General features: G+C 52.2%; 9 protein-coding genes across 9 annotated transcripts; 7 read left to right on the forward strand and 2 right to left on the reverse strand.

Moving 5' to 3' along the window:
• Positions 1 to 212: 212 nt before the first annotated feature.
• Positions 213 to 1327, forward strand: SNOG_08935 (hypothetical protein; the record flags this gene model as incomplete). The annotated part of the gene is made up of 2 exons (XM_001799187.1): positions 213 to 236; positions 362 to 1327. 2 exons carry the CDS (start codon positions 213 to 215, stop codon positions 1325 to 1327), a joined length of 990 nt encoding a protein of 329 aa, XP_001799239.1.
• Positions 1328 to 1341: 14 nt separating this feature from the next.
• SNOG_08936 (hypothetical protein) lies at positions 1342 to 1666 on the forward strand (the record flags this gene model as incomplete). The annotated part of the gene is made up of 2 exons (XM_001799188.1): positions 1342 to 1574; positions 1624 to 1666. 2 exons carry the CDS (start codon positions 1342 to 1344, stop codon positions 1664 to 1666), a joined length of 276 nt encoding a protein of 91 aa, XP_001799240.1.
• Positions 1667 to 2077: 411 nt separating this feature from the next.
• SNOG_08937 (hypothetical protein) lies at positions 2078 to 3326 on the forward strand. The gene is made up of 2 exons (XM_001799189.1): positions 2078 to 2425; positions 2480 to 3326. The coding sequence occupies exons 1-2, from the start codon at positions 2152 to 2154 to the stop codon at positions 3295 to 3297; spliced, it is 1092 nt and encodes a 363-aa protein (XP_001799241.1). The 5' UTR covers positions 2078 to 2151; the 3' UTR covers positions 3298 to 3326.
• A 404-nt stretch (positions 3327 to 3730) lies between these two features.
• SNOG_08938 (hypothetical protein) lies at positions 3731 to 4700 on the forward strand (the record flags this gene model as incomplete). The annotated part of the gene is made up of 2 exons (XM_001799190.1): positions 3731 to 4291; positions 4428 to 4700. The coding sequence occupies 2 exons, from the start codon at positions 3731 to 3733 to the stop codon at positions 4698 to 4700; spliced, it is 834 nt and encodes a 277-aa protein (XP_001799242.1).
• A 336-nt stretch (positions 4701 to 5036) lies between these two features.
• SNOG_08939 (hypothetical protein) lies at positions 5037 to 8674 on the forward strand (the record flags this gene model as incomplete). Its single annotated transcript, XM_001799191.1, has 3 exons — positions 5037 to 5241; positions 5292 to 7067; positions 7212 to 8674. 3 exons carry the CDS (start codon positions 5037 to 5039, stop codon positions 8672 to 8674), a joined length of 3444 nt encoding a protein of 1147 aa, XP_001799243.1.
• Positions 8675 to 9541: 867 nt separating this feature from the next.
• On the forward strand, positions 9542 to 12136 carry SNOG_08940 (hypothetical protein; the record flags this gene model as incomplete). The annotated part of the gene is made up of 1 exon (XM_001799192.1): positions 9542 to 12136. The coding sequence occupies one exon, from the start codon at positions 9542 to 9544 to the stop codon at positions 12134 to 12136; it is 2595 nt and encodes an 864-aa protein (XP_001799244.1).
• A 681-nt stretch (positions 12137 to 12817) lies between these two features.
• On the forward strand, positions 12818 to 13888 carry SNOG_08941 (hypothetical protein; the record flags this gene model as incomplete). The annotated part of the gene is made up of 1 exon (XM_001799193.1): positions 12818 to 13888. The coding sequence occupies one exon, from the start codon at positions 12818 to 12820 to the stop codon at positions 13886 to 13888; it is 1071 nt and encodes a 356-aa protein (XP_001799245.1).
• A 391-nt stretch (positions 13889 to 14279) lies between these two features.
• On the reverse strand, positions 14280 to 15151 carry SNOG_08942 (hypothetical protein; the record flags this gene model as incomplete). The annotated part of the gene is made up of 2 exons (XM_001799194.1): positions 14280 to 14768; positions 14843 to 15151. 2 exons carry the CDS (start codon positions 15149 to 15151, stop codon positions 14280 to 14282), a joined length of 798 nt encoding a protein of 265 aa, XP_001799246.1.
• A 631-nt stretch (positions 15152 to 15782) lies between these two features.
• SNOG_08943 (hypothetical protein) lies at positions 15783 to 16934 on the reverse strand (the record flags this gene model as incomplete). Its single annotated transcript, XM_001799195.1, has 3 exons — positions 15783 to 16214; positions 16356 to 16604; positions 16680 to 16934. The coding sequence occupies 3 exons, from the start codon at positions 16932 to 16934 to the stop codon at positions 15783 to 15785; spliced, it is 936 nt and encodes a 311-aa protein (XP_001799247.1).
• Positions 16935 to 18411: the final 1477 nt, after the last annotated feature.

Genomic DNA, 18411 nt, shown 5'->3' on the forward strand with positions numbered 1-18411 from the left:
CAAGATTACAAGTTTCACAATAACAGGACGTGCGAAGAAGACTTTGATGGTGTCTACTTTTGGCGCAATCTGGGTCCAAGTCCTCCGCTATGCAGATTTGGAAGGATGGGATGGTCGCCAGATTTGCAATTCGCTTTCTAGCACCTTTTGTCCACGACCATATACTCTTCCGACCAATACTACCGGACTATTCCCGAAACCGAAGCCACACAATGCGACTGCTGCTCAGGCCAGTGGTAAGCGTGTAAAGGTTTTGCATATGTCTGACTTTCATCTTGATCCTCGTTTTGCCGTTGGGTCTGAAGCCAATTGTACATCAAGTCTATGCTGTCGATCAAACAACAACAACACAGCAATTCAGAACATCGGTCAAGTCTCTCTTCCAGCTAATCCGTACGGCAACTACAAATGCGACTCTCCTTACGATCTTGGTTTAGCTGCTTTGCAAGCTGTTGGCCCACTAACGGGCACTTCTGAGTCTAGCCCGCTGGGCTGGACTGTCTATACCGGCGATCTTGTGTCGCATGACAGCCAGAACGAGCTTTCCCGATTATATGTAGAATACGCAGAGGCATCTGTATACGGCATATTCAAGAAGTACATTACTGGACCTGTATTTGCAGCATTGGGCAACCATGATACGAATCCAGAGGCTATCGAATCTCCACACAAACTGCCCGGCCCGCTTGGGCAACAACAGTCCTGGAACTACGATCATGTCGCCGGGCTATGGCAAAACAATGGTTGGATCAGCAAAGCTCAGGCCGATGAAGCCCGTTTACATTATGGAGGATATTCCATCAAGAACCAATTTGGGTTGAGGGTCATCACGTTCAATACCGACTTCTGGTATCGAAGCAACTTCTTAACGTTCATCAATACCACCCAACCAGACAACAGCGGAGTATTTGGCTGGATGATAAGTGAGTTGCAGGCCGCGGAGGATGCTGGCGAGCGAGTGTGGATCGTTGGTCACGTTCTGTCCGGGTGGGATGGCTCGAACCCGCTTCCCAACCCCTCGGATCTATTCTACCAGATCATCGATCGCTACTCCCCCCACGTTATTGCCAACGTCTTCTTCGGCCACACGCATGAAGATCAGGTCATGATATACTACGCGAACAATGGCACAAATCCGGGTGTCCATAGTGCTCTGACATCTGGCTGGATTGGTCCGTCTGTAACACCTCTCACGAATCTGAACTCCGGTTTCAGGCTGTACGAGGTGGATACAGGTGACTTCAACATTTACGAGGCTTGGACGTTCACTAGTCCTGTCGACAGTTTTGCGGACCTGACTAGCATTCGGTCCGATATTCAGCCTTGAATACAGCACTCGTGATGCATAGTTGCGCGGGCGCTGGATGGCCAGTCGGCGACCCGCTCAATGCGACGTTTTGGCATCGTGTGACTGAAGCCATGGAGCGGAATCGAACGCTTGTCTCTCTCTTCAATACCTACCAAGGGAAATCGTCGGTGCAAAGTCCGAACTGTACGAGTGACGCATGTGCGGCCGCAAAGGTCTGCTACATGCGCAGTGGCAGCGTGGCTATGGGCCAGAGCTGCCCACAAGGGTGAGAAGCTTTGATATTGTTGATGGCACAGCCACTAATCATGTTGCAGTTTCGGCTCGGTTCAAAGCCCATACATGGGAAAGGACTTCTAGATCATGTCCACGACGGAACAGAATTTGCCAGGCAATGATAGCACCCATACTTTGCAAAATGTACTGTACAGCTTGGTTTGCTATGCACTGCTTCATAGACTTACGATCACGTTTGAGATCCTAGCAGCACTTCATAACCTTTAAAAGGCTTCTGTGTGCTTGTGAAACTTCTATCACGCAATTGCTCTTAAAAATGGCATCATGAATAGCTGTTCTAAGATAGCACATTAGAGAGATCAGTCTAGCTATGAAGTACGCTGTTCAACAGCCAATTGACGGCTACTCCATTTCAGGTTAGCGCCGTATGCTACCAGGCAGTCGCCAGGCAGCAACCCCACTTTTAGGGCCCGTGCAAACTCCCCGAGCTTCCTCTATACGAAAGTACATATACCCTCTACACACCTTGATGTTATGACTCAACAGAGTCTCTGCTTCCGCTTCTTCTATCTAACACCTGCAGTTGGTGTTTGGTTCTCACCGCAGCAATGGCAGCTACTACCATTTCCCCACCCACGAACCATCAAATGCAGAGCCCACTGTTTGGATTATTGCCGGGAGAGATCAGAAATGAGATCTTCGCGCTCGCTCTCATGCCATACGAAGATGAGGCAGCGACATATCCGAAGGACTCTTACTGGTACCGACCGGGCTTCTCGGCGCCAAGGAAGAGTAACAGTGTGCTCCTGCGAACCTGCAAAGCGGCGTATACAGAGGGTCAGAAGGTCTTTTTGAGGGATCTGGAATGGGCTTTCTGGTTTGGTATGTGCCTTGTACGAGTGGTCTGTACGAAACATCTCGACTGACATGCCATAGATCGTGGTCCAGACGGCCGCTCAGGCAACAGGGAATGCGCGCGCTTCTTCAGGGAACTTACCCCGCAGGCTGTCGAAGCATTACAGAAAGTTCGATTCTTCACGCAGATGTACTGGCTCGAGGGCGGTAGTAATCTGCTTAGTCTTTTCCGCAACCCGCAATTCCGCCCAACACAGCTCACTATCACGATCCGTTATTCAGACTGGTGGTGGTGGGAGGACGATGCGCCTCTGACGATGGAAGAGGGATGGCTGCGAACTTTCAATGGCACTCCAGGGCTGCGTGAATTGCGGGTTGAATATGAGACGCGGGTTCCGAAGAAAGCCGAAATGATGCGGATTGTGGAAAGGAACAAGAAGTGGAAGCTGCCGGTGCGGCGCGCAGGAGGTGAACTAAACGATTGGGAGGGCTACTTGAGTGCCGAAACTACCAAGCTGAAAGAGTGGACATGGAAGGGAACTAGCAAATTGGGTGGACGGGAATGGGGGCACCTTGCCAAGAGCGACACCGTCGAGTACGTAGTCGTCACGGACACATGGATTTTTGTCGAACAGTCGGTCACCCCAGAAGATTTGGGCAGGGAAGCCACCAGTTCTCAGTATCGAGAACTCGGTGAGGATGAACAAGACGACCTGCACTATGTATATGGAGACTACGATGACTTTGATGGCTTCGGGGTTAATGTTGATTATGACGGAACGGATGAAGAGGACGAGGAAGGGACGAGCGAGTACGAAGATGAGGACGCTGAAGGAGATGACAGCGAACCAGAAAATTTGGACGGGTCACCAGCAAGAGAGAGAGCTTCGGAGGGTTGATGGACAGGCAATTTGACTCGAGCTATCACATTCTCTAAGGACCAACCGGCCCTTTACAACATGTTGTTTACCATGCTTGAGAGCGACCTGGGTGCCTGCAGCTTTACACAGCCCCACTATCGCAATCGAAGCCCAGCGATATCGAACCTTCAGACCGTCTAATCAGTATGACCTTGTTCATTTCCCTGCTTAATTAGTAAGCTGCAATATAAGGACCCAAGAAGACCGACAGCCTTGTCATGCAAAGACACGGAAAAGTCGGACGATCATCGGGGCACTGCTAGGCAGACACAGGAGACGGTTAGGCCTCCTGTACGGCGTTCGGCGCTAATGACCAAGCCACTACCTTTTTATAGTAAAGTCTCTACAATATAATAGACGTTCCTCATGAATGATTTGCGATTTGTTTCCAACATTTTATAGATCTATCACCATGTTTTCACGAGCGATGCGACATGCGGTACTTCAAGCGACCGCTCTCTTCATCCTCTCGAAGCTATTCAGCCACTATAAGAGTGACGGCATGTTCGATGCAGTTGTGCAGAACGAAGGATGGCAGAACATGAGGAACGCACTGGAAGCTGAGACAAATCGAACGACTGCGCAGCCAACACTGGGTGCTGGAAACGCTACCGACAAATCTGCGCCACACTACCAGATTAACGAGACCTCAGGATGGACCGCAAGCAAAGGTACTATCAGCCCAATAGAATATCCACCAGAAGAATCATTCTATTGGCGAAGATTCCCCAGAGATATTGTTGTTTATATGATCCTGGCGGCGATGCAATATTGGTGGTATATTGCGCTAGAAAAGATGCTGCCTGCGCGACCGCGGTACAAAGACGTAGTACCATCAGCGAAGTTCGAAGAAAGCGAAGATCGGGAGGAAGAAGTGGTCAAGAAGTGGATCGCGCAGGGCCGAGTGAATCGAGCGTCCTTGAACTGGGGCAATACCTTTCTCAAATGGACACTCGACATGACCATTGGGAGAGTATGGCATCGCACGGTATATCATGTTCTTACCTGGCTGCTCAAATTGCAATATCCAAAGAAACTCTTGCCCAACTTAATTTCCGTAAGTCACTCTTGTGTTCTTCGTTCGACGCTGGAGTTGACATTCAAATTAGCTAGTCACCTATAGCGTTGCTGGCGACTTCCTTTCGCCACTGCCTTTGGTAGATCTCATTGCATTTGTCACCATTCCCACGCATCATAGAATTGTGTTCATGGCTGGCGTAGATTTGATCACGAATATTTTCTTCTTTACTATTGTTCGTGTCTTCGCGGCCTGGGCGGTGAAGACGGACTACGCGCAGATGGTGATGCGCAACATGACAGAGAATGCCGTGAACTCTCGTCTCAAGGAGGAAAAGCTGCGAAGACTCGGCGATGAACTGTAGGAATTGGGAAAACGAGGAGGGCCAAAACGAAGGCTCAGTTGGAGAAAGCTCCTCTAGATAGATTGAGACGTCATGAGATGGCTGGAATTGGCACATTCCGTAGGTTATACAGTATCATCGCTCAACCCAGTAGTGTCTCTCTGAAATCATGTCGGATTGATAAAGAACGAGACAACGATTAGATATATAGATATGTGGAGCAAGTTGTACTATATGTTAGCGGGGCAAGCCATGCCGTGAGTGACCTAGCGCCGATAATCCCTGTCGACATTTTCCAGACCGAACTTTTCGAGCTTCCCGCGTGCACGAATGGCAGCAGTCGCCAGAACATGAGCAATGGGGAAGAGGACCATTTTCGACGCGGACGCGAAGAGCGCACATAGCGGACATGAGCTCAAGCGACAGAGAATCGAGGGCAGCCATGAGCGCAACTCTCCACGCCCAAATGGTGGCAATGGTGGTGCCGAGGAAGTCACCACCGCGCGCGACCTGCAAAAGGCGCTGCTCTTCGACCAGAGAGCGCACGCCGACTTTCGCAGTGGTAGGTCGCCCTACATTGTCAGCTGAAGGCCCTTGAGCTGACTCTTCCAGGCCTGAACCTGTTCAAACGATTTCTCGACTCGATCCTGTACACCAGCGAAGAACACGATGTCCCCCGCAAGCGCGCCATTCTCCACGAATACCTCGACAGCCAGAAGGCACGGGGCGAAAATCTAAAGGACACGGCCTTCCTGCAGAACCTGATCCAAGCATGGGACTTTGCTGCCGAAACCAACTTCGAAGCCATACTCGCCCAGGTGACTGCTGTGCTTGCGCTGCTGTTCAAGGTGCTTGCCAGCCACAGTGAGCTCACCGAGTACGGCACGCTGCTTGCGAAGACAATCCTGCAGCCATCCGTCGCACGTCGCCTCGTCCGCAGCACTTCGGCTGCACCGAACCAGGAGAACATCATCTCGCCTGCGCTGCGACTGCTCACCGAGCTCACGAGATTTAATGAGGGCGCGCATGCCAGAGCTGTCTATGCGAAGAGAGATTTTACCCTCGAGCCGAAGATCTTGGGGCGTAACATTGGACTGCGCAAAGAGCAGAGTGCTATTGATCATCAGAAGAGACCGAGCGTCAGGACCACCGCGATTCGCTACCTCCTCACCCACCTGAGGTTTCAAGACGAACGGGCGAAGAGCGAGATTCTGTCAAACGTCAACATTGTCCGAGGCATATTCGATCATTTGGGCGCCGACCCACCATTCCTCATCTATGAAGTCTTTGATGTGTTCAAGAGCCATGTGTTCCAAGATAAGACCATGGCGCGGAGCACCAAAAGCCGCATACTCACTGGGAAAGCTCTCTCGCGCATCGCCAGCCTTTACACCTACGAAGTCGAAGAGGGCTCCCTATCAGATGGACAAAAGACTCCTGCTGTTCTCGCCCATGAGTTCCTGAAATTGGTCTGCACCGACCCGGCCTACGGTGTCATGCTTCCAACTAGCGGCTTTTATCCTTCCACATTCGATGAAGATGAGGCTGACTTCGAGGACACGGCAGACCATGGCAACGACTTAGATTTCGAAGCTGTCGATAACAGATCCGGCAAGGTTCGCAATGTAATTCTTTCCGAGTTTGTCCTCAGTCTAAGGCCGTATGCAAACACCTTCCACCAGGAGCTGGCACTGGACATTTTCAAGGCTTGCCCCGAACTAGTCGCAGACTACTTTGTCAAACGGAAGGACTTTAGCTACGATCCCAAGCTTACGTCGACATGGATCGGATACTCTGCCTTTTTGTATCAGACCATCCAGCTCCCCGTGCCAAAGCATCTTGGCGGCAAGAAGAGCTTCCGGGATCATCCACCGCCGGTGTCGATGATAATGCAGAGCATCTTACCACAAGCTTTGAACCAGCAAGTTCTCACTAAATGTCTTAACCATAGTTCCGACTTGATACAGTTGTTCGCCGTCCGCGTTCTGATCGCTTCCCTCCAGAAACTCCAGAGCGTCGTTCAGGTTTTGAACGATGCAAGCGCAGTAAAGCCCTCGAAGCAGTGGGAACGATCAAGGAAGCGTCTCACGAACGAGCTTAGCCGACGCTGCCCGCCAATCAAGACAGTCTTCCTCTCCTTGAGGAAGCCTGATGTGAAGGATATGAAGCGAGAGTCGATTACTAGACTGCTAAGGCTATACTACGAAGTGACACCTCAGACTGCCCTACAGGAAAGATTTGACGTCTCGTTGCCGTTGTGCAATGCCTTGGCAGAGGTTGAGAAACTCACGAGCTCGACAGAAAACAAGGTGTTTCGCATCATGGAGCTTGAGCACTGGATACAAATGGCACGGCACTCACCTGCCATGCGTTGGTGGCAGAAACCGAGTGAGTCCCGTAAACAACTTCGAGTATTGTACAAGCACTGACAGAGTACAGAAACACTGACTCATTCACCTTTTGTCACACTCCTCAAGTTATTGATCACTTCACAGGATAATGAGTTATATGCTGGTGTTAAGTCACTTCTAGGGGTGATTCTCCAGGATCAAGAGATGCTGCAAACCAAGACATCACCAGATGCTTTGGAAGCACTCATCGCCAGCCTGGGTGCGTCACCTGGCTCATCTGCACCATCAGTCGAGGTTCTCGACTTTCTCGACGACTGCTGCTCACGATTCACCAAGACACCCATCAAGTACTTTGATGACATTGATGTCGTTTGTGCACGTGAAGCACAATCTGCGACAGACGCAGGGCCCTTCACTTCACTACTGATGACGTTTGTAGAGCAATGGCCATTCCGAGGCGGCGAAGCTACAACGACTAGTGCAGCCGAGCCGATTGCACAGTGGTTGTCGAAGTTCCTCTACCTGCTGAAACTCATAGGGGAGGATGAGAATATGCTGATATCAGTGCGTGACGCTTTGGTCAACTCCGCTGCCAAGTCGTACAAAGATGTGCTCAAAGACGCCTTCCTCTGGAAAATGGGCAAAGAAAGTGCCAAAGAGGCCTTGAAGCTGGCAACAGGCGCTGATTTCAGTGGATCTGAAAGGTCTACATCTTCACCCTCCCCTGTGGTTGAGGTCGAGCAGAAACTGGATATGAAGCGCCATGTCGATCTGGAGGCACCTCCGGAAGAAGACGAGAAGCACTCCGGCCTGACACGCTGGAAGAGGAAGGACCTTGGCGAAGCTATCGAAGATGGAGACATTGGAGATCTTTTGTTGTGCCTTTGCTCGAAACACGCCGAAATCCGCCTCCAAGCTGTCAGCAACACCCGTCAGCTCATGGCAACGCTCGAGACAAGTGTCCACAGCAACCCTCAGGAAGACGAAAACGCCGAACAACCACAGAAATATGCAGCCAATGCTGATTTGCAACAATTGTACCTCCTTCTTGGCGAGACACTCGAATCGGTCGAACTGCTCGGCTCAGAAGCATTCCCTTACCTAGGGGGTGTGCTCGCGGCTCGATGTGCAAGCATCCTGGCTGATCCAACACAGTCTATGTACAGCAAGATCAGCAGATTCCTAACCAAGGCGCCAGCGTGGAATGTGCAGCATCTTCTCAGCGAGTTCTGGCATGCTGTTGTAGCTAGCGAACCGGACGAGGATGGCACCTACCACCAAGAGGTTGACTGGTTCCTCGACTACCTGCTCGATTCTCTACGGACTCGACGGGACATGGAATACTTCAGAAAGAGCAACATTGTTGAGCAACTGCTTGGTCACTACGCCTCTCGATCATGCTCGGTTTCGGCAAAGGAGAAGATTTTGAGGCTATTGCTTCGTGCTACCCATGTAGATGGCAGCACGACGCTTATAACCAGGTGTGGTCTGCTGCCATGGATTCAGATGATGTTGGACAATCAGGACCCCCGTCACCGCGCCCTGAAAACGTTAGCGCTACGAGTTTACGAGACTTGCGACCAGGAGAGAGTGAACGAGTGGAGTAGTGGTTCTATAGCACGGACTATAGCAATGCTGGCATAACCAGATTGGCTGCGGATTGCAATCGCTGGCGTTGGAATCATGAAAAAGGAGCATTTTGGGCGTCATTCGTAGTTTCTGAGCTGGGAAGTCAATGCGTGGTAGGCGCAACTGCCTAATAGGCACCGTAGGCATCCGTAGTCAGACGCGATGCTTCTGCACGCACCGCAATTCGTTATCTTTTGAATCTTGAAGAAAGTGCTGCCTGGAGGTGTTTGGGTGGCGCCCAGGTGGTGACCTCGCCCAAGTCACATGTTCATGACGCACCCTCGCGAACGCGAATACCCTGGTCTTAGCGTCAGCGGCCGTATGCTGCAAGACAACACTCGCTGCCAGCCCAAGACACACAATCACAACAAACACCCGCGACTCTCCCCGACCCAGCAAACGAATCTGCACCTCTGCTCGACCGCAAGAAATCCCGCTGATACGACGAATTGCCGCCCGCCGCATGCTGTGAGCTCGCTACACGCTTCTCCGCTTTTCATCGCCGCTGTGCAGCAGCAGGGGTGCGCTACTCCTCGACCACGTTGAATCCCCACCTCGAGCTTCGCCGGCTGTGCTCTGCTTCGTCTTTCACGATTGCGCTATCAATTATTTGGCATCTCTTACAACCAAGTCCATCTTTTGCCTCGCGCTACACTACGCAGATCCAGCTCGCACAACGTTGTCACATTTCTGAAGGATTGCAGACCGAGGCGTCTGGACACTCCTGGACCGAGCACCTTCCCTTTGAGCTGCCCCGAGGTGGCTCATCTCCACCACCAACGCGACACGTCGAGCCTGCCTAGCCTGAACAAAGTACACCACACCTGCTGAGCGCAGCTACCCCGCCTCTCCCTGACATCTGCCACCCACGCCTCAGCGACCATGGGAGGTGCGATATACACAGAGGAGCAGTTGCTCGGGCTGAGGGCGTCTCCGCTTGTCAAGAAGCCCGACGGCTTGCCTTCCATCTCACAATGGATGGACGTGCCCGCGGATCAGAGCACCACCAACAACAGCAACCATGCCAGCAACAATGGCACTGCTCGCCGGGCGCGTGGGATGCGCGAGGGCGAGGGACCCGCAGGCAACGAGCGCCCGCCGCTGATCAACCCTATGGGCCAGTTCGGTCGCCGTCAGAGCATGCGTAAGTCAGAAGCTCATGGCATGGTGGCCGCAATTAACGCTCTATTTGTAGAACCCGGAGAAGAGACGACACTCGGCCCGCCAAAGCTGTCGTTCATCTCGGCCTCGCGAAACGCACCAAAGGCGCAAGGCGAGACCAAGGAGCGCACAGGCATCGTGTCAGTAGACGGGGACAACTTGGGCGATCGCTTCCCGCGCGAGAAGAACGACCGATGGACACGAGACCGCGACCCTGATCGAGCGCGCGACAAGACCTACACGAACGGGCGCCGTGGCGTACGAGAAGATGGCGAGGGTTGGACAAACGTCAAGGGCCGTAAGAGCGTTGGCCAAGAAGACTTTGAGCGCTTTACTGGCCGCAACGGTGACCGCAATCGCGACAAGCAGGAAGGCGATCCTGAGACCGACACTACTCCTCGTCGAGGCAACCGCGACCGAGCCGAACCGCGATGGGGCCGTCGTGAGGACACCAAGGACGAGGGTACCAAGCCTGGCCTGCAGGGCGGGTGGCGCGAGCGTGATCGAGACCGGGAGCGCGACAGGGAGCGAGACTGGACCCGCGGCAACAACAGGGCCGAGGAAGATCCAGAGTGGATGGACACCAAAGTAGAGAAGAAGGAGTTCAAGCCGCGCACCCAGGAGGACTTTCAGCGCTGGAAGGAATCGATGAAGGCCAACAAAACAACCGGAGAAGACAAGGACGAGCCCCTAGCCATGCCCACCGAGGTGTCGACGGCGATATCTGCTACTGTGCCCCCAATGCTGACGCAGCCCTTGCACACTCCATCGGGAGCAGAGCCGACCCAAGGCATTTTGTTCGGCAACTGGGGCAGAGACAAGGCTGTCGACATCAACGCTGCGGAAATGACTTCTGCGAAACCCAAGCCGGACAAGAAATCAAGATTCATGACCATGTTTGCTAAGCCTGAAGAACCAGCAGCACCCGCCCAGCCCATGGCGCCCTCGGCCATGTCACCACCACCTGTTATGGAGGGCAATGCGGACAAGGAAGGCTTCCAGCGCATACTGCAGATGCTGGGCCAAGTCAACGTCAGTGGTGCGCCAGTCAATCCAGGTAGTCCGCCACCTCCCAGCAACGGCGGTATGAGGCATGGTGGCGGCATCTCTCTGGAGTTCCACCAACAAACTCCACCGCCAGAGCCACAGAGTAGTCGGCCACCGCGGACCATGGAGCAACAGAACATTCTCGAGAACATTTTGGCCCAGCGACCCGATTCTCGGCCATCGCAGCAAGCCAGGTTCAGTAACATGTCGCCAGAAAATGCGCCACACGAACAGTTCAGGCATCCACGAGCTGAGCCCTCCATTTCTGAGGAGCACTTCCACCAGCAACCTCTATCGAGAAACGCTACTATTCCTGATCAAAACCTAGCCGCACTACTAAGTAGCCGCGCTCGTGACGAGTCGCATCGTGATCAGGCTGTAAAGCAACGTGAGCGCGACTTCCTCCTTAATCTGATGCAAGGTCCTGCTCGCGCCACGCCACCTCAGCAGATGTCTAATCACAATCTGCCTCGTCAGACTCCAGACAACCACCTGGCTGCCTTCTTTGACCAGCCTCGACAGCAACCCCAAGCGCCGCCAAAGGGACGCCCTGGGCTACCTCCCGGCTTCATGGACGACCCCCGTATGTTCAACGAAAATGAGATGGCTCGTCTCAATGCCGAGCGACGCGAGCAAGAGCTTCGTCAGCAGATCAACATGCAGCAGCAGCAGGAAGCCATGCGCGCAAAGAATGGGCGTGTGCCTATGGGCTTTCCCGGACATGAAGATCAAATCCTAGGTCTGCAGCGTCGCAACACTGGAGGTGATTCGCGACAGATGACAAACATGGGAATTCCGTCCCAGCCGGTGCCAGATATGCAGTTCATGGGCGGACGCGGCCAACCAGGCATGCCATCAGCACCACAAGAACGGCCAAACATTGCGCCCCCGCCAGGCTTTGGAGGTGGACCTATGCGCCAGCCGCCCGGCTTGAATGGCCCCAACCCTCAGCAGCAGATGGGTCTCGGAGGTCCTAACTTTTCAGCTGGTAACACACCTCTAGGCCACCCACCTGGCTTCGCCCCGCCTGGCAACATGCGTGGCATGGGTTTTCCTGGTGGACCCGGTGGTCCTGGTGGACCCGGAGGTCCTGGTGGTAACGGCATGCAAGGTCCTCCACAGGGCTATTTCCCACCTCCGGGCTACGGACCGCCAATGCCTGGCATGCGCGGCGAGGACCCTCGCATGATGTTCGACGGACACCAGGCATTCGGCGGACCCGGTCCACGTCAACAGCAAGGTCGCCCGGGACCTCCTGGTATGTACTAGGAGACGGCGCCCTCGCGATTTTAAAACCACTTCGAACTCAATCACACATTTTCATGGATCATTCAGCAACGTGTATTGTACCTGGGCTCTTCACAGCATGGCGTTCAGGACTCGTGTATGTTCGTACAGCATTCTTCTCGAACGTGCATTACCCCAGGTTGAGATCAGTGGTGGATGACATGTGTAATCAGATGTCGGATGGAATGAAGGAATTTTGGCCGACTGCATAGGGCTCATAAGCTTGGGTACTGCATCCACCTAGCTAGAGTCTGAGGAGCGCGACGCTTCGCTAACAAGACAAGAAATAAACTTCAGTTGGTAGATGATGAATTTACCAAGATTGGAGTACAACATCCTTAACCATCGTGATGGTCTAATACTTGAACTCAGGGTCCAACTCCGACGCGAAATGATGTGGAGCAGGAAGGAACACCTCTGGTCATGACGGAAACGCCTACTCAATGTGTTTCCCATTAAGAAATATATAGAAAGTGTATTGAGCCAACGTAATCATATACGGTAAGTGCTTCCACACCCTGCACAACGTTCCCTTCCAGCTCACAGTCTTAATGCTCAATCTCCACGTCTCAGAAGTACAGCTCATTGTCCACAGTCATTAGAGAAGTAGTCATTCATTCTTTCCCGTTCGCCCTTACTTTTACAACAGCCCAACTGTCCGCCATGGACAACACCCATCTCCCCATCAACGATACGAACGCGTGCAGATTCCTAGAAGGCCTCGAAGTGCTCGAATGCGTTATTTGTTTGCAGCCATATGGAGTGGATCGCCCGCCTATAACGCTGCCCACCTGTCACCATTTGTTCCATTATCACTGTATCAAACAATGGATCTCGACGGCCAACACTACGCACAATCAATGCCCGACTTGTCGAGCTGTCATGTTCGAAGACGAAGATCCGCCGTTGGAAGACGCGGATCGGATATCCTTGGAGTTTCGGCATGGACGGTTGGAGGAAGAACTAGAGCGTTTGGAGCGTTTCGTTTTCGCTGCCCGATTGGGCCGCCTTCAGAACTCGTCATCTTTTGACGCTCATGATGCACTGAATTCGGTCCGGACTCAATCAACAGCGGACTCTGTTGTTGGATCCCATACACGCTTGCACCAGCAGCCGCAGGCAGGTAATACACCCACCAACAACCCAGCTGGAGGAAACTTCGCTGCTCCTCCTTCCCGCTTCCAATCAACTCGTCATGGAGATTCGAGATCCCTCATTCGTACGCCCAGTCGTCGTATACCACTTCCCCCTGCTGTGGCAACAATCGTGGCGAGAGGTCCACCTGTCAATCGACCAGCCACTCTTGATATGCGCCGTGTCAACCATGGACCGCAGACATCCTTGCCGGTTGCCCGTGTCACTAATTTTGGACATGAATATTCCTCCATAGCTCTGTCATGGGTGTCCCCAGCCGTATCGAATGAAGCCACGCTTGGACGATTCGAGTACCTCGAGCTACCCGATGACTCATTCCTATGGTCACAGCTCACCGTGCCCCACGACGTGGACCATCATCGTCCACCCTGGAACAACGTCAGGGGCCGGTGGCCGTACCAGTATATGGCTCACCTGCGCCCGTATCCCAACGATCCGAATGATCCGGGTCTTTACTCTTTAGCGCAGGCTGTTGTGAACGAGAGGTGGCGGTGGATGCGGACTCGTGGGACACCTGATCCTGATCGTCTGGTTGAGGAGTACAGCGTTGAGGGGTTGAGGCGAGATTTGGGTTGTTGAAGAGTTCTGGGCGAAAGGCTTGGGTGGTGGGGATTGATGTGAGGTATGTCGTGGAAATGTAGACGTGTAATGACAAGATTAGGCGACGACAGGACACGATGAACAGAAGATCATACAACAAACTGGACACGGATTGACCCATGCATATTGTATGATAGAATATGTCAAGTTCAAACCTGTATCGAGAAGCTCGTAGAAGAGATTTGCGTCACCCTACGACGGCAGTGCGGGACAGGGAACATTATGCCTCAACTATAGTCCGAAATCTTTCTAGGAATTCCTCGCCAGAGTTTCAATCCCACGCAGATACTCAGCATCATGTCTTGCACATCTTGCTTTCAATACTCTATTCCGTTCTTGCTTTTCCATTAACTCTAGGATCTTCATTAGCTCACATCCGCTTGGAGGTTGATGCGCCAATTGACGACATACCATTGTTGGTCCTTTCTGTCTCTGCGTCCTCAGCTGCAATGCGCATGTAGACATCTGGTTCGGTCTGTTGACCTGGGCGCACAGCTGTGCTAGTTGGAGCGTGTGAAGCCACGACTCCTGCGGCCATGCTGCCTTCGTAACTGTGGTGGCTATCGAGACCCCCAGTAGTTCGCCATAAGGCAGGATTGAAAGACTGTCGGCCATCGCCATTGGGTCGCCTTGATTCGAAGTCATAGATACCATTGTTGAGAATAGCCTGCGTACGAGGCGCCGCCGCAATTTGGCTGAGCGTTGGAGCGGCCGGTGTCCGGCCAGTTTGCCGTGGAACGTCAGCGTCGCCATCGGTACGGCTATCTTCGAGGTGAACGTTTTGTCGCTGAGGAGCATTTCGGATGGCACCGCGGTCATGTATACGCCTCGGTGGGCTATGGCGCTCAGGAGATTGGCGCTGCTCGTATCGTGTACTGCCTGCAGTACGCGAGCGTGAGTAGCTACGGGAGTCATCACTATCTCGCCTCTCACGAGAACGTCGCCGAGAGTGGTTGTGTCGGCCACGCGAATTGCGCCGGTCATTGTGCCTACTGTAGGCAAGTGATTGGTGGCGCTCTGAAGAGCTATTGCGCTCATGGCGACGATGAGCAGGTGAATGATACCGCCTTTCGGAACGAGACCGGCTTCTGTCTCGGTCTGAACGACTCCGTGCCTGTAATTTGCGAGTACGGCTGCGCGAGTAATCCCGCTCGTCTCGTGTTCTTCGAGCATCGTAACGGTCTGAGCGACCACGATCGGAGGATTGTGAAAAGCGCCTGTGAGAAGAGGCTTGGCGGTCATGGTGACCATATTCGCGCCGACTGTGCGGGCGCCGTGGAGAAGGAGATAAATAACTCCTATGGGCTCGGTATGTCCGTGTAGAGGAGCGACGTTGGTCACGCCGGTCGCGTGACCTTGATTGCCATCGGTGAGGCATTGTAGAAAGAATGCTTCGCACTTGTTAGTACGAGTCGATGGAGTAACACGAGAGGAAGCTTACCGCGACAACAGTAAATTTGCGAGTAAAGGACTGGTTGCGAAGTTGGAGATATCGGTGTCGGCTCGAAGCACGCTAACCAAACCAAGCTTTAGTCTTGTTGTCACGATTTTACGGTGAAGGTGAGGACTCACGGACGCCTAGATAAACCGTAGGAGCAGATACATACAGAAATGAAACAAGCATCATAAGTCAAAGATTTTGTGTGACGAGAAGCTGGCAGCAGAAAGCACTGTTCACAAAGGATAGAGACTTGGTAACAACATGAATTCTCTGACGAGCTTTTACATGCTATTATAAACCCTGTATGTCGTGCCGCGACGGCTATAATTGTCTTCCAGGGGACTTTGTCTACTCAGCCCTTGCGAGCATCTGCGTAGTCTACCCATTGTGCGCATCCAAGTCAATTATCTGACCTTCCAAACCCAACCTATGTTAATCCAAGCCTTCATACTCCGACTGGAGGCTATTTAATTCGGCTCGGACAGCCATATTTCGCGCGGTGTCGACTACCAACTGCGCCTGGAGGGGCTCCAGTTGTCCCTGGAGGGGTTCCGACTCCTCTCCAGTTTGCTTTACCCGTAATGCCAAAGCCGCATTATGTTCTTCACATCCTTCGACGTTTTGTTCGGCACCATGGACATTCATGTTGTCAGGGTTCTGGTCGACAAACAATTCCTGCTCCACTGGCGCAGAAGTTGTGCTCGAGCGAGATTCAACACTCTGTTCAGCATCGTTTGTACCCGAAGAATCGTCTTCTGAACGAACAGGGGCGCTCAAAGGAGTGTTTTGCAATGGAGACGTGCCGTTGAATTGTTCGCGATCAGTTGAGCGATCAACTTGTTGGCGAGCAGGAGTACCACCGACCTGTTGGTGTGAAGGACAACCGCCATCATTGTGGCGTGAAGGAGGACCAATGTCCTACTGGCCATTGCGACGCTCGGGGGCGTCCATTGCGGACCCGCCATAAAGACGGATGAGTTTATCTTGCCAGATTACAGCAGATACTGAGGGAACCTGTCCATCCTTCAAGACTCGCTCATCCGACGCGGGAGCGAGCCCACCAGGTTGGAGATGCTGCTCATTTGTAGTTGAAGGAGGAGCATGCTGACCTGAACTGCCTATATGAGTAGAAACGACACCATGAGAGTTTATGCTCTCGTCAGAATAATTATAACCACCAGAAGACTGGCGAAACGGAGCTGGGGAATACCCATAGAAACCGCCAGAAGGCTGGGGCGGGGGAGGAACATACGACTGGTGTACATAAGGCAAGACCCTTGGGTCAGAATAAGGTTGAGTTGCCGCCTAAAAAGGCGTGAGTCCACGCACCAAATGCGCCTGATATGAATCTTGCGGCCCGTAGGCGGCGCCAGTGCTATTGTATGGAGCACTGTGGTACCCATATGGGGCCAAGAATATTGATTTATAGATTTCTCCGCGTGGCACAGGAAACTGACGAGAGGATTTTCGGGGAGAGAGGTATGTGAGGGCGCAAGAGACTGTGCGTTGTAAAGAAACGTTCTTGGATGGTAGAGCGAAAGGCGCTATCTGCGAATTCGTTTCGCTTAGTCGGGGTAACGGCATGGTGAAGGTGAGAGCGCCACCAGACAGCAGCAAAACTCGTGCGTGCTATGCACCTACACAATATGAGCTGATAGTCTATAGAGTTCTACTTCTAAGGAGATTAGAGGAGCCTAAATATATACGCAGCTGTAAGATACACTAAGTGATTCTATAGAAATCTTTGACTTTATACAGGCTACCTTTCCACCTCTTCTCGTTGAGCACAGACAGGCACGGATTTTTTCGACGCCCTATAGTTTCAAAGAAGGACACCACAGGGAAGTCTTACTAGAAGAACATGAATAGTGCAATAGATCTTGATTTCATCAGGTCGCTGTACTAACAGTTGAAGACGTACAGAAACCTCGAGAACGTCTGGGAAGATGGCACGCACAACTCAACCATGATTTGGAGGCATTATATGACTATGAAAGTCATCAATATAACATGTGAATTCTTAAAATGGCCTATTAATCCTTCCTTCGGGATGACATGGACAAGCCCCGGACACTCCCTGAAGAAGAGGGCTAAGAAATTCAAATACAATTCCATCACTATCAAAGTGATCACTAATTCAGAAGAGCCAAAGACTACGGTAACTGCTCTGACTGAACCTCTTTCCGAGGCAAGTCGTCCCGATGACTACTCAAACAACGATCTAGAGTTGCAGATATCGAACAGGCATCTCTACGATACCAGCTCGTTAGCGATCGAAACATTGTTCTTACTGCAGATCAACTTCTTAAGTTCTTGGGTGTTGATGCAGGGTGGCGGTGGGTCAAAGTCGGGACAGATCAGCATTTCCATGAACGCTGTTAACGTATTGCGAGATTATGGCAAGCTACAGGTGTTTTAGCTGGGTTGTCATCTTCTCTGAGGACTTGTTCCAAGAGAGATAACAGGGCTCTTGATACAGAACTGTGAGGTGCTGGTATTGCATAATGCACGCGACACCAAGCATCGTAGCTATTCACAGTTGATGACCTGCCAGCCTGAATGTCTTCACAGTGCTTCTAAGCACCTTTCACGTACTGATCATGGATTAGGTAGCACCGCATTGTACTATGTTTCATTCTCTCTACATCACAGAATAACCTGAAGACATACAGGAGGTTGTGGACCAGCGCCTACTCTAACCACTTTCCAACTGCAAGTATGCATATTTGCAGTCCTAGGCGCAGTTTTCTGACATGACGAAATATCACATTAATGCGAGATAGCTCCATGTTGTGAATGTCTCTCAGCTAAATGCCAAGCCCAAGCAAAGAGAGCACGTAAAACTGTAGAACGCAGAGAGTGCACAGAATACTGTCCTTGTCGTATTACAAGGCTCACAGATGGGACGTGTAGTACTTTCTGTCGGATGACTCGAGGGGAAGCAAAGAGAGGCCTAGTAGAATGCGAACGGCTCCTGTCTGGCATTGTTGGCAGGTTGCGAGCCGGAGGTACACGCAATACTATTTCGTACCAAATGTCAAATCGTGAATTTTCGAAGACC

Source organism: Parastagonospora nodorum (genome assembly GCF_000146915.1).
Source record: "Parastagonospora nodorum SN15 chromosome Unknown scaffold_13, whole genome shotgun sequence".
NCBI classification, from domain to species: Eukaryota; Fungi; Ascomycota; class Dothideomycetes; order Pleosporales; family Phaeosphaeriaceae; genus Parastagonospora; species Parastagonospora nodorum.

Coding starts and splice junctions, on each gene's coding strand:
- SNOG_08937 (XM_001799189.1), top strand. CDS start 2,152: ATGGCAGCTACTACCATTTCCCCACCCACGAACCATCAAATGCAGAGC. Junction 2,426..2,479: donor GGAATGGGCTTTCTGGTTTG/GTATGTGCCTTG, acceptor GACATGCCATAG/ATCGTGGTCCAGACGGCCGC.